This window comes from Pelecanus crispus, chromosome 11 (genome assembly GCF_030463565.1).
Source record: "Pelecanus crispus isolate bPelCri1 chromosome 11, bPelCri1.pri, whole genome shotgun sequence".
Classification (NCBI taxonomy): Eukaryota; Metazoa; Chordata; class Aves; order Pelecaniformes; family Pelecanidae; genus Pelecanus; species Pelecanus crispus.
In genome coordinates, this window is record NC_134653.1 from 10,055,474 (window position 1) to 10,080,341 (window position 24,868).

Sequence of the window (24,868 nt, forward strand, 5' to 3'; positions counted from 1 at the left end):
CTTGGATGTGAGACTCTCTTAGAACTTCATGCTGTGCAGCCATTGGGCACAATGGTGTATGTAGGAATGGTTTGACCTCGCAAAAGTCGTGAGCGTTGTGTGCGTATTGGGTCAGGTTTATGTTGGGGAATGGCTTTGTGATGGAAAGAATTTAAAATATCTTACATTGAACAGAACTGTGGTGTGGGAGTTGACAAAGGTTGACGGAAGAGGGGTGCCTTCTTGGTAAATCAAAAATACTGTAGGAAGGGGAGAAAACACAGATGGTGAATGTGAGCGTGTGATGTGTCATCACATACTGCCACATAATGTGACCCAAGAGATGGTGTGACAAAAGGAGTTTGGGGTAAGATGTCAGATGCTTTTCCTCGTGTGGGAGAGGGGCTGGGGGGAAGGTCAGGGAGAAGGTGGGCCAGCTTGGGGTTGACGCTGCCGGGTTGGCTCTGGTGCTGGCTCTTGGGCAGTGGAGTGTGTGAGGGGGGCAGATGGGTTTGCCTTAGGATCTGTGATGTAGGTCCATGCTTTTTGCCCAGGGGCTGAGTGTACTTTTGCAGCCTTCACCCTGCTCCCCGCATGGTGCTTCCCTCTCCGTTGCTCATTAAATATGCAGGGTTAAACACAGAGGGGTTCCTTTGCCAGCTCCCGAAACACAGAGACCTTTGATGTGAAATTGGGCAGCCTATTGCCATATTTTCCGTGGAAAGCCAAAAAAAGGATACTGAACTAAACTGAATTGTATTATGTAGCATTGGAGGTGCAGGACTTCCTCAGCCTGCCACCTGCTCCTGCATGCCATGCATGTCCCGCTGCCTTTGCCGGGAGTAGTCAACAGGAACAGGACAGGAGACAAAGTGCCTTGGGGAAAACTTTTAATACCATTACCTGACATCAGTTTTGGCACTTGGCTGGCTCATTAGGTGAGGAGCCGAGTGGCCTGCCATTAGCGGGAGCCGTTCCGTGCTGCTGGCCAGCCAGGCAAGAGGTGCTGTACTGCTCCTGGCAGAGGGACGGGGCTTTTCCCCAAATGCCTCCTCGGGTTTGGTCTGAGCCCTCTGGTTCATCTGCACTCAGTGGAAATTGTGCTTTTCCATTTGCAGCTGAGTAGCCGTGAACTGGTTGGGTTTCCTGGCAGCCATAGCCTCAGTTTTCCCAGAGCCATTGGTAGCTTTGCCAGGGATGGGTACCTCGTGTGCTGGCCCATCTGCTGATGAACCTGGTTCTTTGGGTCAATTCAGGCTGTGACTGTGTCTTAGAGCTTTTTTCTTTATTGTCTACCCAGTCCTTTAGTCTCTTGATTTCTGTAATCTGATATTTGAGGTATGAGTAAAGATGTTTAAGCCTTTTGTTACGATTGCAATACCATTGCAGCTCCTTCTCCTTTTGGGAATGGGCTGTGATCATCCAATCTAGGCTTGGTTTTGAACTGCTTGGCTATTCAGGATGAAGAACTAGCTCTGCACTCCTGCATCGACCTGAGATGAGGCAGATGGACTGATGCCCTGCCTGGGCTGGCTGGTGTGTTTTCAGTCTCTAGAGCTGTTTCATTGCGTGTATTTTGCATCTGAGAATAACAGCATCTCGGAGCCAGGTTGAGCTAGGGGGGAGAGGTTATTTTAAGCTGTCACGTCTGAGGAGCTTTGATGTCAGTTCTCCAGCTCTTTTTTTTTAATTACTAGTTTTAAGCATCATTAAATGAAAGGAAAAGAAATAATGGCTGAACAGCTATAACGGTGTGAAGCTATGGCCGTGGTACAGCCTGATGAACAGCAAGGGCACAGTTAAGCTGCGCTGTGGTCTCTGGGTAGAACAGGGCTGGATGCCAAGGGGATGTCTCCTCTAAATTGCCTTCCTGTGACCCAGGGATGCATAAACCATCTCATGCCTGGACTTCCCAAGTGGCTGGTGTGGTCCTTGAGGGCTGGGAGGGAAAGAGGATGTCTTCTCCAATGGGTCCTTGTTTTGTACATTAATAAGGATGTGAGGTTGGGTAAGATCAGAACCACCCAGAACCGTTCAAGATGGAGCAGGTAGAAACTACTGACCATGTATTCGTTCCTCCTTATAGGTCCTCTTTGCATGACTGCTGAAATGCTGGTGAAGGATCAGCAATGAAAGAACAATCTTCACCTGGGGATAGTATTCTTTCCTGTTTCTGCTCAGCATGAAGTACCACCAGATGGTTCTTGGTTGCAGTTTAGAGCGTGACTAAAATTTGTTTTTCAGGCACTTAGGCAAATGGGATTTATTTAATTTCTCTGCTGGCTCTTCCCTTCCCCTCCAAGCTCTGTTCTGAATTTCCACGTTCCCTTTTCCCTGCAGAATGAAGTGGAGCTGGGAGAGCTACTGTTGTCACTAAACTACCTACCTAGCGCGGGAAGACTGAACGTGGACATCATTAGAGCAAAACAGCTTCTTCAGACAGACATGAGCCAAGGTTCAGGTAAAGGGCAGTGCATTTCTCACATTACTCATGCAGAGATTATATGTGCTTTTAAAGCAGATCAGTGGTGAGGCTGCAATTTGTGGGGGACCCAGGGAGGTTTGGATGCTCAGTTCCTATTAATACAAGGCTCCGGATATTCATTTTATATATATAGGCAACAATAACAAAAGTATTTGGTACACTTACCCTGAGATACAATGGAGGGTGCGAATACCTTTGCCATATTTAAAGTAAAAATCTCTGAACCAGGGTGAGGAACCAGGAGCTCTAAATAACCCCCGTGTAAGGCAACGCGTTTGTGGCTGCGCTGTATTTTGCAGATGCTGCATGCTGCCTGAGTGTTAATGTTGCAGTGGTGTCATTTACAATATCTAGCTGCTCTGTGGATGGTGTGAGGTTTTTCCAGTGTCCATGCATTGCTCCCTGCTGTTTCTGAGTGTCCTGGCTGGTAATTGCTTCATGTATATGTCCTCAGGTGTTTTTCCCATGTTCCCTGCCCCGGCCACTGCTGCTGCAAGAATATTGGCATTTTCCAAAAAGAACAGTATGGCCTCTATCAAGGCTGTCATTAATCGTGGTTTTGGCAGGGAGTGTTTTTAATCCAGCTGCCTGACTTTTGTCTCCACTTCAAATCGCTGGTAGCAGGGCGGTGGTACAAGTCCCAGTCATTTCCAAATGCTGTTTTCCAGCACGGTCCATCCCTGCGATGCCCAGCCTTCACAAACCGGGGTACTGATTCAAGACACCCATAACACAGAGCCTGTGTTTTGTGTTTTTTGTCAGATCCCTTTGTGAAAATTCAGCTTGTTCATGGATTAAAATTAACAAAAACCAAGAAGACCTCCTGCATGCGGGGGACGATAGATCCCTTCTACAATGAGTCCTTCAGCTTCAAGGTTCCACAGGAAGAACTGGAGAATGCCAGCCTAGTGTTCACAGGTAAATGTGGTGGTGTTACCGACTCGGCACGGTCGTGGTTGCCTCCGAGGTGAAAAAAGAAGCAGTTGCGGGTCTGCAGATGAGCCTGCACAGGATGGTGTCTATCCCAGTAGCCACCTTGCAAGGGGTGACCATTGCTGGATTCTCCAGGGAAGCTTAATTAGCACTCTGTCCTCTGCAGAAGCTGTTCCCAGCATTGCCACCTGATGGCTGGAGCTGCCTGGGAGCATACCTCATCGGTCCTGTGCTTAATTGGTGCCATTGGGAACACTTTTGTGCAGAGGAGGAGGCATTAATTGCACTTCTCAGCCACAACCAACTTGGGCATAAAGTCAAAAATTAGAAGAATGAGAGGGAAGTATTGAACGATCCCAGAGCCCAAACACTGGCAAAGATAACTTCTGGTGCTTGGCATAATTTGCCAGTGAGATGATGCAGCTGTAGGTGTTTGACACTGATATCACCTGTTCTGTGAGCAAGTTTGTTCGTGCCTTTATTTTTAAAGGGCTGGGTCTTGGTGCCAAGCTCTGCGTGGCACAGCTGAGATGGACCAAGGCACAGACCACGCAGGCTGTGGGCCCGGAGGAGTCCTAGAGCTAACCTCACTCGAGAGCTTTGTCAATGCTGGAGTTGTTCAGCTGGGATGGGAATTCTTATTTTTAAACAATTTCTGAATCTCCTATTTTTGTTCTCTAGGCATGAAAACAGTCAGTAGAAATCGGCAATTGGGCGTGCGGCTCAGAGCAGGAGTGGCAGAGCGCAGGGATGAGTCCCCAGCTGCGCTCTCGCCCGCAGGCTGGGCAGCAGCAGCAGGGCTGAGCTGAGGCCATGGACCCGCTGTGGCCGGTGGCCTTTTCTGCCGTTCTGCAGTGTGGAGGTCTTGGACAGGGCTGCAGGGACCCCTAGGAAGTGGTGGGTTTCCCTCCCGTGCCACGACTTCACCCAGCCTGCGTGTGCCGCGGAGCTCGGGCACCATCAGGCAGGGTCAGACCTTCCTGTCCTCCGGAGGAGCAGAGGGGCTGGGTAGTGGGACCCACGCTCTTCTGCCACGCTGGGCTCTCATGCTTCACAAACAAGGGTTTTGGCAACTTTCCACCCATTACTCACCATCTTTTGATGAAGAGAAAGGAATCTGCATCTGAAAGAACATCTTCTGAAGTAGTTTTAATTTTATTTCTTACATGGCAGATACAGGTGTCAAAGCTGTTACAAGGAGCCTAATTCCAATCCATTAGTTTGTTTCCAAACATGGTATAACAAAAGCGATGCTGATCAGCAATTTAAATTTTGCCCTTTATGCTCAGAAATTTCCTCAGCAAAAAGTCTGTCACCCTGACTGTACCTTGTATGTGCAATGATGAATTTGTTCTTGGAAACTTCCATCAGGTGATCTTGTGACAGGCATGAAACACTTTTGTTTTCCCCTTTTCCTAATAGAAGAAGAAAAGGCAAACAGGGTAGCAGCTGTGTGCAGTCAGAATGGTGAGGGGAGGATGCTGCTCCTTGCCATGGCTGATGAAGTTAGCATTAATGAGTGGATGTCTGATTATTTTTTTTCTGTGTAAATGGATATATTGTCAAATAAGTCTGATTTATAATCTTATGTAATGCAGTCAGATTTCAGTGGTGTGCCTTCTAAGTGGCGCTTCACTTTACAAGTGACGTGTTGCTTGCTTTGAACATTGCAATAAATAATCCCGGGCCAGAAATGTCACCAGCAGCTCCGAAGCTGGGAAGGAGCACGCAGAGCTTTTCAGAGGAGCAGTAGGGCCAGGTTCTCATGGCTGCTCTTGGACTGAAGTATGACGCATGGCTCGGGCACGGCGCTGCTGTAGGCATCATTGGGCTTCCTGCTTTTGCTGTGGTCGGGACTCTGTTGTTTGAGATATGTGGTTTGTGTAGCCAATATGTAGCTGGAGTCAGGGGTGTTGCTCACGTTATTGTGTGTACAGTCTTCTGCTGGTTCGGTGCCTGTATTGCCTCCCGTTGTTAGAGGAGCCAGGACTGTTAGAGGAGCCGAGAACCTTTGAATCAGGACTCCTGCGGGCATCTGTGGTGTCACAGGAGTGAGGTGGTTCAGGGGACATAGTGGTGGTGAAGATGCTGAGCCACGATCAGTGCTCACCTAAGTGTTGGAGATGCTCTGGATGTTGGTGGAAGCGTGTCCCCAACAGGGAGAGCGGCACCAGTTTCTTCATGTATGCGTCTATGAGGTTTTAATAAAATGAATATCAGCGTGCAGCTTGGCTGAAGTTCTGGGATGGGGATGGTGGTATTCCCCACATAGCTGCCTTCTTGGCATGTTAGGGTATTGCACAGCTTAAAAGCTTGTAAAGGGATTTGGGATCTTCTGTTAAAAGACAAAAAAGAGCGAATGGTTGCCAGCATGGAGAAGCTGTACCTCGCAACATGAGGATCTTTTTATTATTTTGCATCTCTACAAACCAGGAGCATAAGCCACACTTTTTTCTCTAGTTTTTTGTTTTTACTTGGATTTTTTTTTTTTGGCTGCAGTGGTGGTTCTTTCTATTGTGTGTTTTGTGGGAGTTGTTTTTTATTTCTTATTTTTTTTCAATCCACAGCTCTAGTCCATTAGGTCAGTTAATGAAATTTGCTGTTGAGTCAAAGTCCAATTGAAAAGGAAAATAATCCTGCTTGAAGGGTGGGTGACGATGCTTTGAATGGAGAGAGAGCTGTAAAAGCAGTCATGGGAGCCAGAAGTGAGTATATCTTCAATAATTTAAAGAACCCTTTTTTGTGGCTTCATATTTTGGACCCAGTCTGCAGCTGTCTTTACATTGGCTTGGCTTCACTGGAAAGCAGTGGAGCCATGCCAGTCCCTATCAGTTGAGGCTCCTGGCTCCCTCTGTGTGGCTGGTACCACCCTGCAAAGTAAGGCACTATCTAGACAAAGTAAGATTAATTTTTTTTCCCCCTGTGTGTTTTTCTCCTCTGCATCTTGAATCAAACTGTCTGGGTTTAGTGCCCTGTAGTAAGAACTTATGCACTGTTTTGCTGTGACTTTAGCAAGGACTGTGTGCACAAACACTGTGGGTGGACGGTTTTCTGCAAAGCACCATTCTGCTCCCTGCTTTGCTGGTGGTGCTCTGGAGAGGTGGACTTTGGACCAAATGCCTGCATTTGGTTGAAGTGTATCTGGACTAGGAGACGGACAGCGGGTGTCTCCAAGATGGGGTGCACAGAGTGAGCTCTGCATTAGCCAAGATTTGTGTGTGTCGGGGTGGGCTGGTTCTTAGATCTTTCCTCCTCCTTAGGCATACTAGGATTCAACACTGTAAACTATTGGCATTTACAGACCAAAATGCTTCTCCTTTCACATTGGTGCAGGACACCTTGTACAAGCTGTCTTTCTGCAAATCTGTTCTTACCTCAGATGCTTACTGGAGCTGTTACTACTCGCATGTCCCAGTTTAGTGCCTAAAATGAGGTGGGATGAGCTCAGGTGGAGATGTCTTCTCCAGGAGGAGGCATCCAGGGTCGAGATTGCTGTTGCAAGTATCGTCTGTTCACAGCTTCTCACCAAACGAGGCTAAAACCAGGAAAGCAACTGATACTCATAACAAGTCTAATGTCCCGACAGAAAAAAGATGGTGAGTGAGGCAACAGCTAGTGGAGAAGATGTTTGATTTTCATTTACTCCATCAAATATGTTGTCTAGGTAATAAGCATCTGTATACATACTGTAACAGAAATGCACTTTTTTGAGTGGTTCTTTTTTCCACTTTCTGGGTTTTGGCAACTTGATGCACATCCCCCATGTGCCATCTTCTGCTCGAGTGCAAGCAAGTCATGGGTTCACCTCTTGCAGAGAAATGGTGCAGGCTTTAAAAGACAGCATGTTCTTCTAACCACCTGTGAAGAAAGGTGTTATTTATTCTTTGTCCCATGGTAAGGGGAAGGTGGTGTTTTGCCCCAGCAGCAGGGCTGTCAGCTGCTGCCTGAGGTCATTTCCAAGCAGAAAAAAGGATATTTGAGGTGCGACTGCAGCCTCTGCACTCGGGAGGGCTGGATGCTGGGTGCGTAGAGACACTGTGCTCTCCTTGCTGATGGATTTTGGGCAGGCTGTCCTCTAAATCCCAGCCTAATCTTCAGAAAGCCTGGGCTGTGCAGTGGGAGGTGAGATGACACCTGAAATCCAAGCACTGTGGTATTTTGTTAATGATTATAATGTTGTTAATAACAATCGTCGGTAATGCTGTTTGCGTTGCAGTAAAGCCCAGATGGCCCAATAAAAAACACCAGCGCTCCAGGGCAAACTGCATCTTGGTGACTCGTTAACATCTTTTGATCACTTACCATAAAAAATACAACCTTCAGCGCTCAGAGTTAGGGAATATATATCTCCCCGAGGTCCTGTGGTGACTGTATGTGTCTTTCTCCATCTAAATAAGCTTTTGTACATGTTTAGATGACAGGATCTTTAGGCCTTGTGAAGCAAGTAGGGTCTCCAAAGAGGGACCCTGGGTCCCTGTGCTCTGGGTACTGTCTGTGCAAATGCAGAGGGAAAACCTGCTTTGCCGTCTGACCTGGCCGAGAGCGTAGCTGGAGCTGGGACAAGCGCTGGGGCTTGTCGTGGTTTAGCCCCAGCCAGCAACTAAGCACCACGCAGCCGCTCGCTCACTTCCCCTACCCTGATGGGATGGGGGAGAGAATCGGAGGAGTAAGAGTGAGAAACACTCCTGGGTTGAGATAAGAACAGTTTAATAATTGAAATAAAGTAAAATAGTAATGATAATAATAACAGTATAATAATGATAATAATAATATACAAAGCAAGTGATGCACAATGCAATTGCTCACCACCTGCCGACCCATACCCAGCCAGTTCCCAAGCAGTGATCACTGCTCCCTGGCCACCCCCCCCCAGTTTATATACTGAGCATGACGCCATATGGTATGGAATAGCCCTTTGGGCAGTTTGGATCAACTATTCTGGCTGTGCCCCCTCCCAGTTTCTTGTGCACCTGGCAGAGCATGGGAAGCTGAAAAGTCCTTGACTAGCATAAGCAGTACTCAGCAACAACTAAAAACATCAGCGTGTTATCAACATTCTTCTCCTACTAAATCCAAAACACAGCACTATGCCTGCTACTAGGAAGAAAATTAACTCTATCCCAGCCAAAACCAGGACAGGGCTGATGGTGCCTGATGGAGACGGGTGGTGGGGCTTGTCCCACTGCACCGTTCCCATGCGAAAGGTGGCCATGGCTCCAGCAGGACAGGATGCTCTGCCTGGGGTGGGAAGTGGGCCAGGGCAGGGTTTGCTTGTCGGTGGAGGGGGGTCCTCGATACATGCGTGACAGCTGGTGAGATCATCATAAGTGCTGGCTGAGGAGGCAGGTCACAGGCACTCTCTTTTCTGAACCATTCGTAGGATTTTTATATGGTTCTCTTCACTCTTCAGTATGCTTTAAAAATGGACCATGCCTCTGTTTTCTCTAGTGATTTAGGACCATTTTTAAAATTTATTTTTGTAAGTATTTGAGTTCCTGAGGGAGCGTTGTTGAACAGTGAGACTTTGCGCACCTACACCCGTGGCTTCAATGGCTACTGCAGAGGGGTGCTGACGATAGCGTCAAGTGTTTCCGTGCGCCGAGTGCTGTAACAACGCATGTCTTCAGACCCCGGATCACTTTGATGCTTTATCCCAGGGCTCTAATCAACTTCCAGTTAATAGGCAGTACTTGATTAAAATAACAGATTGCTGTTCAAGAGCAATATACCTAGTTCCTCTGTTGGCTCATTTTCCCTTTCCCTTGGCCTTTGGGAAAATTTAAGGACCATTTAATGAAGTTGGAATTTTTAGAGGAAAAAACTCATCATTGTTGGTGTGTGGTGCTAATGGTGCAATTCTGGGTAGTTTAGTTTGGTTTGCTTTCACTGAAATATTTTCTTTTTGAAGAAATACTGCCTGTTGGAGCATATTCGTTCCTTTTGTGGCATTACAGCTTGAGAGGAGACAAATTGGGTCTTCCTTGAAATCCTGAGGAACTGGGTCTACCTTGAAATTCTGACTTCTTGTTGGAGGTGGATGTCTTGGGATGTTTCTGTATCTGGAATAAATGGTCACTACTGGCACAGGCAGTCCCTTGTGAGCACAGCTCTGGCCCGCTGTTGCCCTTCACTCCCAGGGATGTTGGAGATGCTCTGGTACAGACCAGTTTGCTTTTGTATGTTGTCTAATGAGCATTTTTTGGATGTTTGATAGAAAATGTTTTGGGGTGCTCTTGACCCACATGACAGAGTTTCTGGGGCAGCCGGTGGTGGTGGAGATGGCGGGGAGGAGAGCAGCCCTGACCGGGCAGAAAAGGCTGTATAGAGATGGGCCAAAGCCCATCAGCTCCGGACCTCACCTTCCAAGTGAGCCCAGGTTAAGTGAAGGGGCAAACTGCTGCGCCAAAGGCTTACAGCTCACAGACCCGCACTTACCCATCACAGCTGGAAATAAAACTAACTAGGATTCATTCTGGGTGAATGTTGGGCCTCTAGGCAGCTTGAGTCCTGGTTGAGGAGAAGACAGCTGAAGCTCCTCAAACCTTAAAGTGATTCCTTTTTTCCCCGTCAGCTCTTGTGGTCAGACTTGTGGTGTAGATGTGGGCGACAAAGTGACGCTTTTGGTGTTTGCCTGCGCTGCACAAGATTTGTAAAAGTCCCATGAATGGGATGCAGAGATAGCGAGGCTTTTCAGTGGTATTTTTTTAATTAACAGGCTGATTTCCAAATGTCCCAGTTAGCTGAGCAGGTTGAAGGCTGATAATGGTTTTGTCCTCAGGCTTCTCCAGAAATACACCTGAATTTTGATTTGCTTGGCTGCGTGAAAGCATGACCTTCATATGCCAGCATCATCTTTAGGTGCCCGTTTGCAGGGAAGGAAACTGCGGTGTGTTTGGGGTCATTACACGTCTACATTTTGACTTGCTGCTTCGGATGCTCATCTCTCCTTTCTCCTTTTGCTTTTTCTTTCCTGCAAAAAAAATATTCAGGCACTTTGTCTTTTGCACATATACCAGGGGAAAAAAAAAATCTCCTCTAATATATGAGGCAAATGAAACTTTTTTCCCATGCTGGAACGCAGGAGGAAGACGTGGTTTCTGTTTTGAAACACTATCATGTTGGCCACCGTAACATTCTTAGATGGATAGATAATTAGGCAACTTGCTGCTAGAAAATTGTTTCTTGTTGTCTATTAGATGTGTGTTCCTGAAGCATTGGCCTGTCTGTATATTCCACGTATCTGGAGCTCAGAAGCAGAATCTAATCTGTGCTTAAACCTGTGTAATCCTACCTTAGCCAAAGAGGAAAAACAAGAAAAAAACATTGATATCAGCACTGGATTTTCTGGGGATTTATACCTGTTTAATTTAGATCAGAATTCGGCCTTTGTGTCTGGCGTTACAAAATACTTCATGTATTTATGCACCAGACACCATATGGCCTGTGCTCGGGTCTGGGGAGAGCAGAGTGCTCCTGGTCGGCACCTCCCATGGTCCCGGCTGCTTTTCTCCAGGTCCTGTGGCCACGGGAGGTGACCCAGCAGGTCTTGTGAGGACATCTCCTGCTCTTGGGGTGATGGGAGAGGGGCACGGGGAGATGCCCTGGCAGCCAGAGACCTTGGCCTCCTGGAAACTGCCCTGCCTGGCAGAGCCTCTCCACAGCGGGTATGGTGCATTGGCTTCAAAACCCTTTTGGGAGGAGGAAGGTCCCCATTGCTCACCATCCTCCAGATCCCCACCTGTGGCTTTTCGGTCTCCATGACAGGTGCTGTTTGTCAGCCTGGAGCTGCTGACAGCAGAGCGGGCAGCGAAGATCGGTCGGAGATGCTGAGCAGGGTCCCGCAGCCCCAGTCGCGCCTGGCATCGCCTCTGGGTTAGGGCCACTCTGGGAACATGCTCCAGGGATGGATTTGGCTTTTTGCAGCAGGCTCGCTGCTTTCACAAGAAGTGAAATGCTGTTAATCCTGGTGAGAGCAAGAAGATGCTGACGCTTCCTGAGCCGATGTGTTGCTTGCTTAGAAGGCAAAATTACACTCTTCAAGTGGACTGACTTTGTTATTAAGTTTTGTGCGGCTTTGGAGTCCATACCTGATTGCGGACATGGCAGAAACCGATTGTCCTGGTGCTCTCTGGAATTTTTCAGGAATCTTTTTCTCCTAAAGAAAAGAGAAAACCCTCCTCTCTCTAGGCTGATCATCAGCGCTTGTTCATTTTGCCAAGCCCATTAATTTAAGCAGTGTCATGCCTCTCTCGACCTCAGCATTTCATCTTGTTTTACTCATGCCGTGGTGAAAGGAATTGTTGAAATGTCTCACAAGGCCATAATCTTTCTGTGTATCAAATGAGGAGAAATCTTGGTGGCAGTAGCTGCTCTGGGCAGTAGAGCAGCATCTGGAGATGAAATGCCCCTGCCCGGCCCTGTGGCCGTCAGAGGAGATGCATGAATGTGCTGGCAGAAGCTGCCTCTCCTGCACAGCCATCCCAGCCTTTGTTTGCAGGTGCTGTATGGCGTTGGTGTTGGAGCGTGTTCGTGTGAGGTGTATATATACGGATGAAGCCATTCATGTGCTTGGTTGGATCTGGGGCTCACGGTGCAGACAATTAAGATTTAAAAAAAAAAAAAGAGGAGTTGGAGGTGGAAAAAGCCAGCTGTAGATACTCTTTTTCAGTATCCGTCAGGCTGTTGCAATAGATGCATCCAGTCCACTGTTCCAGTTCTTCCTGATGAGATCATTTCATGAGGTGTCATCCCTGCAGCATCCCTTGAGACCTCTGCAAGACACACTTGTGCATTTGTATTTCCCCTGCTCCCTGGGTCCCTGCTCTCTCCTACGGGATTTTCCTCTTCCTTTCTGAGGCCAGACCCAGCTGAGCCAAATGCCTGGCTCGGGGTGCAGTGCCGGGTGTATCCGCAGGGTCCCCTTCCCAGGCTGCCCCAGCCAGAGCACAGGGGCTGCCCTCGCAGGAGGACGAGGAGGGAAATAGTTTCCCAAAGAGTTTCCTTGGTGTGGTGGTGTTGTCCCACGTGGAGCAGCAGCTGGATGCTGGAGGCACGGTGGGCCTGAGCATGGCCAGGATTCAGCCACGCAGCCAAGCGGTTCCAGTTCCCTCTGGAGCTGGGCAAGCGCGGACGTTGCAGGGAGCAGCCTCATGGAGGAGATGCTGGGAAGTGAGTTTTATGTGCGCATCAGAGCCTGATGGAGATTAAATTGATAAATGTGAAACCACTGCATCTTCTCCTGTGCTTTTCTGTCCTCTCTAATAAATATCACAGGCCACGCTCAAGGAGCCAGGGGCAGAATTTGGTCCGTACCTGTGACCTTCGCAGTGCGCGTCATTAGTCCTGCTGCTGCCTGCTCCTAGCAGCACCCTCTTTGTGCTAAACAGTTTTTTAATATTGATGTCAAGCAGTTCAGAAGTAGTTTTCAGACCTGCTTAACCTGACAGCTCAGACCCACTAGCTGATGGCAGAGCTCAGTGGCCAGCATAGAAAAGGCTGAGCGCTGGTTTCTACCCGCAAAGGATGGGGGACGAAGCGTCGCCTGCGTGAGTGGTGCAAGCAAGTGAAATAGGGTGCAAGCATGGGAAATAAGGCACTTTTTGAGACCCTGCCAAGCCCTGAGGCTGAAGTGGGGAGGTGCAGGGAATGTTGGTGGGTCAGTGCTAACAGGATTGTGGTTCCTGCCAGAGAGATCCCCATGGTCTTGTGAGACCTGTGTCCTCAGGGAGGCTCTGCCGCTCAATTGCCCATGTACAGCCACGTCTTGGCTTATTTTTCCCTTTTCCCCTGGTTTGGCTGTAATCCGAGGATGCATCTGGGCACCGTGTGCAATGTGGCCGCCGGAGCAGGATGCTGATGGCTGAAGACTCCTGGGTGTAGGTTTTGCAGCTCGCAGCGCGACGCCAGCTGGCAGCAAGCAGTCGTGTCTCTGGGCTGCGGGGTTAGGTGTGCCTGTGCTGCAAAGCCTTTGCAGTAAGAATATTTACCATGTAGGTGTTTATTCAGTTCCTAGCCTGGTGGGCCAAGGGTATCAGGTGAAACTTTTACACGCTGTGGCAACAGCATTGCAGGTATATAATAGTGGGTAGGATTTTTTTTAATGACTTTCATGCCTGATGATTGACCCAGGCACCCAGTATTCTCCTCTAGACCAGCTATAAAAACTAAGCTAGATTTTTGCTCTCTGATATTTAGATGGAATAGCTTTATCCTGTAGTGGAAAGGCAAAGGGCAGGTGCCTCTAATTCCTTGGGAGTTTCTTCCACTGGGGAGCTGGTTCTTGTGGCTGTGTTTGCTTTGCTGGGAAATGCCCCCGGCCGCGGCGGGCTGGCTCTGTGATCGCACTGGCTGGCGTGTTGTGCCACAGCATCGTGTGGCGGAGGGCTGCACGTGAGCCGCACTGAGGGATGGTCAGTTATTTATGGCCTTTTAAAATATGCAGGATGCAACCAAATTGCATTTTAAAAAAAAAAAATAAAAAAAAAGGAAACAACTTTGGGGGCAATTTGTTAGAGAGTGGGGGGTGGTGTGCTGTAAATAGTATAAACTGGGTGAAGATGTTCTGCTCGATGTGTAGCCCGAGTAAGAAGGAAGATGAAAAACAGAGGTGCATTCCTGCTGTTATTTTTCTTCTCTCTGAGTTAAATGGTTTTAATTGCATTGCAGGTAACTGATGTAGGTGACTGAAGAAGAGTTAAATTATTTGTGCTGGAGCCCACCTGCTCCAGCGCGCTGAGATTTCTCTGCGGGTTACTCCCGGAGAGGCTGCAGTAGGTGCTCCGGCAGCTGCAGGCAGCAGCAGAGGCGCTGTGCGGCCGTACTTGGCGGTGCAGCACGGCTGTAACTGCTGAGTAACTGCTGGGCATGTCTGGCAGAGGATTTGCAGGAGATGCAGATGGTTTGTAACCCCAGCTGAGCAAGGTGCTTCTGTGTAAAGCTTGTCCCGCATCACATAAATGGTACTGATAGCCTTGAAATTAGCTTAAGGAACTTTTTCGAATTAGTGCTTTTTCCTGGTCATGTCAAGGCTGCTAATATGTTCAATCAAAGGATGAACTAATATTTGAAATGCCAGCTTAAATTCTACCATTGCACATGAGTCATAAATCACGATTGCTTGGCAGTCATGCTCTTCACAAGTGCTCGGTTTGCAAGTCTCAGTGTAGAGGCAGAGGGGAAGGTAAAGGGCGTTTTGGCTGGATCTGGTGCCTGGGCTGATGCCACCCAGGCAAACTCAGGGCGAGTGCCAGATTAAGTGACAGGCGAAACTGTTGACCGGTGAAAAGCAATTCCACGTGACTGAGGTTGGTAGGAGATACGGCAAAGCTCAGGCTGGAGTTGCCTTGGAGCCAAATGTTGGAGCTCCAAGTCCCATCACATCTCTGGACAGTCCCTGCCACCCCTGGGGTGCCACTCTGGGCTGTGCGATGCCCGGTACCCTCCATGCCGTGCTGCTCCTGCGCAGGAGCCCCACAGGGGACATGGGCCGTTCCCTGGCTGATTGCTCTGCTCCCTGACCCAAAGAAAAGTTTCCTGTAGTACCCAGGCCCCCATCAGTTTGATATGGATCATTTGGGAGCAATGCATCAGTAAGTATATAACATAAAAATGTTTTATGTACATCATATCGCTTGTTCTCAAGAATTCAACCCTTTTAATGGACATGAGTGAACCCAATTTTCTTTTATATTTCAGCATTTCTATTGTAGAGAGTTTTTTTTAAAGAAGCCTTTCTGTTTCCAAATGCATCCCTCAGTAAAGAGCAGCTGTAGAAGGAATTGGTTTGACCTCTGCTTTCTTAATTGCTTTTTGCTCTGTGTTGGCCTGGAAATGGATGTTGCTATTGTGTAAATTACTGCAATGGTGGAAAAAGAGCTCATGAGATCAGGTGTGTAGTTTCTGTCAGGAAAATAGGTTTCTTAAATGGAAAGCAGCATCTATCTGTCCATAACCAGAGTCTGGGTGAGTCTGAAAACTCAAAATGATAATTACCTCATTTTCTGCTTCTGAGCAGCTCCACAAAGTTACTGTTTTTTGTGGCCAAGAGCAGATTTAGTCTGAAATCTACTCTTGAGTTTCTTTCAGACTCTGGAAGGGGATGCTCAGACGTCGGGTAATACAGCTCAGCCCATGTGTACCAGAACCTGGGCTCAGAGCGTGGCTCAGCACCCGACTGCTGTCCTGTGGGCTGGACCACAGGGGCTTCTCCACCCCTACCTGTTGTGGAAGAAGCTGAAAGGAAAGAGCAGGAGCTTTTTTCCTGCCAAGGCTGAAGGTGTGAGCTTGTGTGGAGTTGGCTCCACTGCAGGTGGGGCTATAGCCATGGTATGCAGGTCGCTGTATGCGTGTGTGTGCAAAAAAGCAGAGGGGCTGTGGCAGAGCTGCTCACCCCCAGGCTGCTGGCCCCCCCGCAGCTCTGCAGGGGTTTCCTGCTCAGAGGGGCTCCCCGGTCTCCCCACGGATGCCTGCTGCATCAACAGGTCCCCCTCTAGCCAGGGCAGGGGTCAGCCCCGGAACGGCGCGCAGCTCGCCTTGTATCTTGAAAAGTTGTCTTTTTGGGATCGTGTCCGAGTACCCGGGAGTTCTGGTGGGTACGTGAGTGAGTGGTACATACGGGGTCTGTATCGAGGGTGTGATGTTAACCACTTCTGCTGGGCTTTGGAGCAGACCAAAGTGTCAGACAGGAGTGTAAATAGTGTAGTAAGTGTAATGGCTAGTGCACGCTTGTTGGCATTCAAGGAAACGGTTCCTCATCTGTCTGAGAAGAGAAGTGAGTGCTGCAGCAGAGGAAGGAATGGGGGAGAGCTGCTCCCCCTTCCCTGCACCTGGGTGGGAGCCCGTGGTGCAGAACGGCTCCAGCCTGGTGTAGCAAGTGCCAGCAACACAGCCAGCCTCTGCTTTCAGCTTCTCACCTGGGCTTACGGGCTCCTACAGTTTTCCTTTCCAAGCTGTTCTTGGAAGAACCGGTGGCAGCAACAGGGAAAATTGTGCTCCTGAATGTGAGCAAAGAAAAGGGCTTATTTTCTCAACACTAACTTCAGCACCTTCTCCTGGGTAAGGTCCATGCAACAGCTCTGTGCCCAACCATCAGCAAATTTGCTCAGCAAATACTGGCCTTTTTAAGAGTGGAATAAAGCAATTAGCTGCGGAGAAAGGCATGTCCTTGAATTTTAAAGGCTTGTGAACTGATGGTGAAGCTGAATTTTTGGCACACAAAGATCTCTCATCTTTTGAGAAAGCTGCTGTGGTGAAGCTGCAAGTTTGTAAACCTGAGGTTGAATCTAGTGCCACCTCTTATCGTCTGTGTGTGAATAAGCATTTGGCCTTGGAAAGTGTCCTCCCTGTTCTTCAGCAATAAGTCTACCTCTGTGCTATCTAAACTGGTTGATAATAGAAGCAACAATGCTTGTGTAATTAACCCATTAATACCCTAAAGGAATCAACATGCTAATTACCAGACATGATGAGATTAGCAAGATGCTTTATAATAATTCAAAATACTCAGATCAGCAGTAAAATAACAGGTCCCCTTAGTTAGCACACCTACTCATTTTACAATCCTGATGTGGATTGTTTTTGAAGAATTGGTATGCCTGGGGTACTGCCCCACTTTCATTTATCCTGTGATTAATTGATGGCCTTTAAGACTTCTGGGTTTAAATTACTTGGTATTGTCTCCCAGGATTAGGCTTCATCTTCTTTCATTCTTGAAACAAGAGGGACAAAAATACCACCTATATAAAAAATTAGGGAGGCATTTGGTTTGGGGGTACTTTTGTGTGATTTTATCACAATATTTGTTTTCTCTAGGATAATAAATCGTAGCAGGATATGTAGCATAGCCATGCTAGCTATACTTGTGATCCATTGCCTTGTAGGAGAACTCGTTAATAACTCTGGCGGGCTGTGTACTGGTTGGAGATGGATGGCTTAAAATTCTTCACCGCATCCTCAAAAGGTGGTCTTTCCAAATAACACCACCCTGGCCTCTTGACAGGTGCGCTTCCTCGGTGGCATGTTGCAGAGAGCTGATGGCATCACCCCTAGATAACTGATGGCGACAAGCAGGAGAGATGAGGCCTTCCTAAGGGGAAGATGTACCCCCAATTCATTTTGAACTGTAGTTTGAAGATAGACTTACAGTGCTCTGAGTTGCCGTGTAGGTTTTTTTAGTGCAGTTATTTGGAGAAATGTTTTGGACATTTGAAGGTTTGCTGTTACCAAAAATATCCCCAGGTAATTTGATGTGGAGAAGCATCTCTGCCCATAAACCGTGTGGCAGAGCTGTCGTAAGGTAAAACATGAGATGTAACCTTGTGCAGCTTTATTTTGGGACTGCACTGGCAGGTGGCACCTGAGTGACCCAGAGCAAGATCGCATACTGGTGCAGTAGCTAGGAACCAGCTTTTGCAGAGTATGGAGATGGCAGATACTGAGTAGCACGTTAAAATAATACTAATTAATCGCAGGATATATTGTAATAGGAGATACACAGCCTTGACAAGGATGCGTGGCTAAAAGCCAGGCTGTGTGCTTAGTGCTTGGTGTCCTGCCTGCCTGGACGGGTGCGTGCTGCCTCGGGCGGTGCTCCCACCAGGGATCCCAAACGTAGCTTTGCTGCCAGCGCTGGTTTCCAGCAGCCCTGGAGAGCTGGTGCTGCTGGCAGAGCAGTGGCGGCAGTGCTCGGCTCCACGCCAGGCTCATGGCTCCATGCCAGGCTGCGTTCCTCCTTTGAACTTGCTCTTGCTGCACAAGCCTGGGTGGATTTGGAGCCCCTGCAGACACTTGTTCTTAAAAATCCCTCTCTTTCCTGAGGAGACTTTTTTAATCCTTGATATTCCAGCCAGTGCCCGTGGATATTCTGGCTTCAGCTTGCGCAGACTTTTTGTTCAACTTTCTAATGAGCCAAGGCAGGGCTTCAATTTGCAGAACACAAAGTGCTTTTGCTCCTGCCTGGCAGCAGCGTGCAGCCTTTCCCAGGATCAGGCCCATCATTACAGTTTGCTGCTGTCTGCAATCTTTTGTTCCAGGAGACTGGGCTAATCCAATGGACGGGGTGTTGGGTTGATGTCTCTCCGTCAGTTGATTTCCTGGACTTTAACAAGTAGCTGCAGTGATAATTATGGCAAATTGTTTCTGTACAAACATCCCGCTGACAGCCTGTATGCGTGTGATTCCTGTGAGTTGGGAAGGCTATCGATTAGCACTGGAACGGTGCATGAAGATTTGGAGGAGGACAGTTTGAGCATTTGGAGGAGGACAGTTTGAGATGCTGCTTGTTCATTTACCCAGCTGTGGGCTGCTTGGCTGCTTTCATCGTTTCACGGTGCCCAGGCCGAGCTTTCAGCATTTCTTTACACAATGTAATTCTACTTCAAGGCCAGGTTGGATGGGGCTTTGAGCAGCCTGATCTAGTAGAAGGTGTGCCTGCTCATGGCAGGGGGATTGGAACTAGGTGCTCTTTCAGGTCCCTTCCAACCCAAACCATCCTATGATTCTACTTCACCTATTCTTGCTAAATACCATGAGAACTGTGGATTTGTGTCCTGTTTTATTTGAATTGTATTTCAATCTGTAGTACAGCTTATCTTACTCCTTCCAAACTCCTGATTCGGTCTCTAGCATTTTTGAGGTGCTGAGTTACATGCCAAAAAATCTGGCATCTGGCATGCTGTGTGAGGGGGCATTTGCAGGACATTTGGCTTTCCAGGGGCCGAGGTCCGAGTGGATGAGCGATGCTTTTGCCTTGACCGGTCTCTGTTTCTGCTCTCCCCAGTGTATGGGCACAATGTGAAGAGCAGCAACGACTTCATTGGGAGGATCGTGATCGGGCAGTACTCGACGGGCGCCCCTGAGTCCAACCACTGGCGCCGGATGCTCAACGCGCACCGGACGGCCGTGGAGCAGTGGCACAGCCTGCGGTCCCGGGAGGAGTGTGACCGTGTCTCTCCGGCGTCCCTGGAGGTAACATGAGGTGGGGGACTAACAGCAGCCAGACCAAGCAGGTGGACGAGGAAAAAAAAATAAACCACCAACCGAAACACCCCACCTCACACCCTACATGCACCCCACAGCAGCTCTGTTGGATTGAAGCGGCTGCCGGCACCCAACCAGCCGTGCTGGCCTCTGCAAACCATGTCCCACCGGGTCCTGGCCGTTCTCCTGGGGCCACCAGCGGCCCAGCCGGCCGGACCTCTCGCTGCTCACACCCGGCACTGCTCGGCTGTTTGCATCCCGTGCAGCGGAGCGCATGGCCCAGCGGCGTGGGCTGTGCATGGAGGTGCCACGGGAAGCGCTGAGCGGGTGGAAGAGTTGGGAGTTGCCTCCGCTGTCCTTCCAGTCCAAATCCATGGCTCATCCTCTCGGAGATATAAGTACCCGTGTGCTCTCGTTGGTGAACGTGGTAATTAGGCTAGAATATTTTTTTAAACGGTAGAACCTGTGGTGAAATCAATTCTGACTCCAGTTTTGTCCTTGTACTAGTTTTAACAGAATTAAGCTCCTGTTAGTACGTATGCGTGCATTTGTGTGCTGGGGCACGCACGTGTGCGTGGGGCCCCTCGTCAAACGGATCTGATGTCACGTCAGCGGTGAGACCTGCCACTCTCGATAGCAGTCTGTGTGCGTCAAGTAGATACCGTGATGATATAGCAAAGTAAACATTTCCAATAGCATTTGTACAGGGAAAGCCAGCTCATGTCTTTTCAAACCTGTGTCATGCAAAAGGAACCTGCTGCAGGGACTTTTGCGGTTAAGACGACCCAAAATACACAATTTTAATTCTCTCTCAGACTGCAGTGGCTCTTCCTGTGTTGTGTGTGTTAACCAAGGTAGTTTTCCAGGTCACCAAGTGAACTTAGCTACAGTCAAGCTGTCCTGTTGGTTGCTTCTGTACATTTTATTTTTTCACAGCATATTGTCTGGTACGATGCAGATTGTATATTTATTGAAAATAAAATTCTATTTAATTGTGCCATGGAGACTGGGGTGATACTTGTTAGCAGAATTTATCTTTGTGTTGAGCTCCATCGGTTATGTTTATGGCACAAGAAAAGCCAAAATGTTGGTGTTTACCCCCTTGTTACCCACTGCAGATGAACCAGAACCAATTTGAGAGAAACTGGGGGCCTGCTGATGGGGATGGGTCAGGAGAGTGAGGCAAGTGCATCGGTCTGGCCGTGGATGGTTCCCAGCCAGAGCGCACCCAACACGCTGCAGGTTGGATGTGTCAAAGTCTCTGCACCGGACTCTGGGTCTCAGTTCTTTGCAGGAGCTGGCCCCAAATTATTATTATTTTTTATTGCTCTATTTATCAACATTGAGACTGCCCAAAAATCTGTAGCTTGCTTACAGCCTGTTCAAGAAATCAAACAAGAAGGGCATCCTCCTGAAGAGAGCTGGGCCTGGCCCATGGCTTTATTGTCTTTCCATGTCTTTGTTTTGGAGAAGGAAGGACCTGTTCTATCTTCAGCAATGTTTATCTGTGTTGGGCCTGAAAGCCTTGGGGTGTTATGGATGGGTCGGCTCTGCCGCCACGTCCGTGCTGCTGTGATCAAACAGAGGTGGGGAAGGGCCCCGGGCTCTGGCCGTATCCTGCTCCCTGGGTCTGCCTTGGTGACCTGTGTAATCGTTGGGTGGTAGCCCCATGGCCCCTGTAGTGGCCCAGGCCCATGGCCCACTCCCCTTCCCTGCACCCCGCAGTGCAGAGCCTTCCCACGGCTGTGCCAGTCCCCAGGGTCCCCATCGGCTGCTTGGGAGAGGTGCAAACCAGCGTGCTCTCTGTCTGCCCTGGCTCAGTCCCTTTTTGCTCTAAGTGGGAGAGTTGCCTTGAGCAATATAAAGGTGGCGTTTGGGGCAGGGACTTGGGGCTGGGTGCTGCAGGAAACTTCGCCTTTGCAAAAAAACCCAACCTTGGTACTTCTTCGGGCAGATGTCGGTGAGTCAGTCAGTAGTCCTTGCTGTGGCTCAGGGTGTTTGTGCTCCAGGATGAAAGTCTGTGTTGTAATTCTGACAGCAGCATCCCTGCAGCACACCTCCGTTTGGGGACCTGCTCTGGTTTACGTTAAGTCATGGGTGTTTCGTGCACTCCGAGCATCCCTGTGCATGCTGTTCATGTGACGGCCAAGCAAGTCTGATACGGCGACTGCCATCATGGAGGGGGGAATGCAGTCGACGTAAGGAGGCTACAAGAGATGTCTCCACTCTGCATCAAGAAGCTGTTTCTCAGCATCTGGGGGAGAGGGAGAGCGTGGACACCCTTCTCCTGGGCGGAGCGCAGCATGGCCTTGGATAGAGGATGGCAAAAAAGGCTTCGGTGATCTTATTGCGGAACCATCGCCCAGTTGCTGTTGCTGGGGGTGAATGCGAATGCAGGTAGGAGCTTACCCTTGGTGTGGTCGTGCACGCTGTCCCCTGGTGAACACCCTTGCTTCTTACTGACTACTGCACGTAGCTCCCTGCTGCTCTCCAGCATGGCTGGCGTATGTTGGCAGCACAAAGCGATGGGGACAGTGGTTGCCACAGGGCTGTCCATGGGCATCCTCTTTGCGAGCATGTTGTGGATGGTGGGTTTCAGTTCTAACCTGCCTCTCTGCAAGGTGAAATTCCTCCTCTGTCCTGCAGCGAGGTCGGTAGCAAATCTCTGTTCTCTGGCTTCCTCCCGGTTTGTGTCGTCAGTAAATCACGGTGGAGAGGGAGCCCAGGGGGGAGTCCTGGGCAAACATGCGCTGTAGGAGGCTGATCTCTTCCCATGGCTTGAAAAGGCTCAAAGGGCTGTGGTTTCAGCAGTCGCTGCCATCAACATTAATGTTCTTCCACATGGGTCTGTGGGCAGGAGCACGAGCTCTGGGCATCCACTGAAGCTGACCTGAGACCTGCCACGTGCTTTGCTCAAGCACTGGGGATGAAATGTTATCACAAGGCACTCTTGCCCATGAGTCTGTCCTTGGAGCCATGCGGTCCCTGTTTCACAGGGAGTGGGTTGTCATGTACATACACTGCCAACAATAGGAGAGGAAACCCTGAGGAAAGGTCAATAAAAGTGGGACTGAAGCACAGTGAGGAGCTCCGACCTGGAGGGCAATCGGAAAACAGCATGGGGAGGGAGGGGAGCAGCAGGGCTGAATAAATGAGACATGGCTGTGCTCCTGAGGCTGCATCCAGCAGGTAAAGCACATCTCATGTTTTTGTGACATCAGAAGGTAACCCAAAGTGCAGCTGCAGCTCCAGCCGGCTCTGCGTGCAGGATGTGCCTGTACTTTCCCAGGGCTGGAGCAAAGCTGGTGCCCAGCTGCTGTGCCGGGCACGGAGCCACCAGCTCAGGGGGCAGCACGGGGGGCTCGGTGCTCCCGCCTGCGCTGGGGGGCGGGGGGGAGGATGCTGTTGCGGTGGGTCTGTCATTAGAAACAGAATTAAAATTATTCTGGATTTCTGCTCTCTCTTTAAGTATAAACATTTGTGCTTTGGGAGTAGATTAACACGCTCAAAGAGTTTTGTTCCATAGCTTGCTGATAATTGCTTATAACAGTGGCTTTATCTGGGGATGGTGCACAGTTAAGAAGGGAGAAAGCATGCCTCGGCTTCTAATACTCTTGAATTCCATCACTTTTAGTGGTCAAATATATCAATAGACTTCCTTGAGCCATATAGTTTCAGATCAACGTATGGAACTGCAAATGAAAGGGGGAGGGGAGTTTTCTTAAAAGGTTTTATTTAATGCAAAGAAAATTTAATATATGAAAGTTGATTGAATGACTTACTGTCTCTGGAGTACTGAATACTTTGCTATACTGAAAGCTTTCTGTCACCCCAAATTGTTTCTACCTGGATGTTGCCTGTAAAAACAGGGGTGATCCCAACTGAAGTCCCAGAAAACACTGAAAATTTTAATCTGTAGCTAAAAATAAAAAGGGAATAGCATTGGCTGTGTTCCTAAGCAGTTCATTCAATGTTGATTTAAGGAATAAATCTGAAATGGAGCAGGACCACAAAAAATGTATAGCATTTGTGCCTATACTGTTTCCCTTACCAGTGCAACAGCTAGGAAAGGACTTTATACAATATTTTTAAAAATCTGAAGTTCCTTTCGAAAAAATTTTTGACCACAGAAAGGAGATGTGCTAGATAATGTTGACTGTTGCCTGATGCTGAAGGTTTTCTGCTGTTAGAGGACTGCATGGACCCGGCACCGACCCAGCAGATGGGCATAGCGTGAGTTCCTGGAATAGCCTTGGACCCCCTGGAACAGCTGGTGGTTTCCCCCTCCAGGCTGTTTTAGTGTGTCAAAGCATTGCCTTTCCCTGGTTAAAAAAAAAAAAGGCAAGCACAAAATGGGGAAGTAATGGGTTAAGCCCCACAGCGACAGGCTGCACAAAGCCTCACCAGGCAGTGCCCCCCTGCAGCCCAGGGGACCCTCCCCACTGCTTCCCCCAGCTGCAGGCCACCCCACCCCAGGTGCCCGTGGCGCAGCTTCCCCCGGGCTAACGCAGCCCTCGCCTTCCAGCTGCGTTTGAAGGGCTGCCGGCCTTGCACAGCAGGCGAAAGGGGCGCGTTTTTCAGGCACCCCAAGGTGAAGGTCTGCCCCAAGCTCCTCTCCGCGCAGCGCTGATGCCTGCCAGCATCCCTGCGGGACACGGCAGCCAGCGCAGTGCGCTTGGGCAGTGCTAAATTTGCGACACAAAATAATGTCTCAGGAAGGGACTGGGGGTGGTAGATAAGGGATTTCCTTGCTCGCCTGCAGCCTCTGGCATGTGACAAAGGCTCTCTGGGGGGAGACATGCACCCCCCGAGCCAGGCCGCGGGCAAAGGTCTGGGCAAAGGTCCCTCGGGGTGGGATGCAATGAGCGCGCCCGGGCTCAGGCGGTGGCGGGTGGGGAGGCGTGTGTCGCTGAGAGAGCTGCTGCTTTTGGGGGAGGGAGCAGCACAGCGCCTATATCCACCTCCGCGCCGGCAGCCTCCCTGGCACAGCCGGGAGGTCCCGGACCGAGCAGCGACCCCTGCAACCAGCTGCTTGCGGAGCTGGGGGAGCGCCCCGTCCTCCCTCGCTGGCGATGGGCACCGGGTGGCACGTGTGCGCGCTCCTCTCCGCGGCGTTGCTCGCCACCCAGGCTTTCCCCCAGACAAACATAAAGATCAGCCAAGGTGAGTGCAAAGCGTTGATTGTGGCTTGGGGTGAAAGTAACCCTTAAATGGCAATGGCTTTAGCAGGGAGAGGAGAGCGTGTGCCTCCTGCAGGGTCAGCAGCTGGCTTTCCCCTTTCTCCTACTGCTCCAGAAATCTCTGACTTTCCTTGAAATCGACTTTCTTCTTCACTGGGGGGATGTGTCAAGAGCAGCCCCAGTCTCTCTCCCGGGATATTGAAGCTGTCTCTGCTCTGGCTTTGTTTCCGTGTGTAAGAGGCTGTGCTTTCGCCTTCGGCAACGCGCGCTCGCGTGGCACGGTGCCATGGACCTTCGGCTGTCCCTACCGTGGGGC

At 49.5% G+C, this 24,868-nt stretch overlaps 1 protein-coding gene across 1 annotated transcript in view; it reads left to right on the forward strand.

Moving 5' to 3' along the window:
- The window catches only part of SYT17 (synaptotagmin 17), a 39,525-nt gene extending 20,156 nt beyond the window's left edge, over positions 1-19,369 (forward strand). The window contains exons 6-8 of the mRNA XM_075719004.1: positions 2,320-2,440; positions 3,227-3,382; positions 19,173-19,369. Coding sequence (XP_075575119.1) covers positions 2,320-2,440; positions 3,227-3,382; positions 19,173-19,369 — 474 coding nt within the window. The remainder of the gene's footprint in view (positions 1-2,319; positions 2,441-3,226; positions 3,383-19,172) is intronic.
- The last annotated feature ends 5,499 nt before the right edge of the window (positions 19,370-24,868 follow it).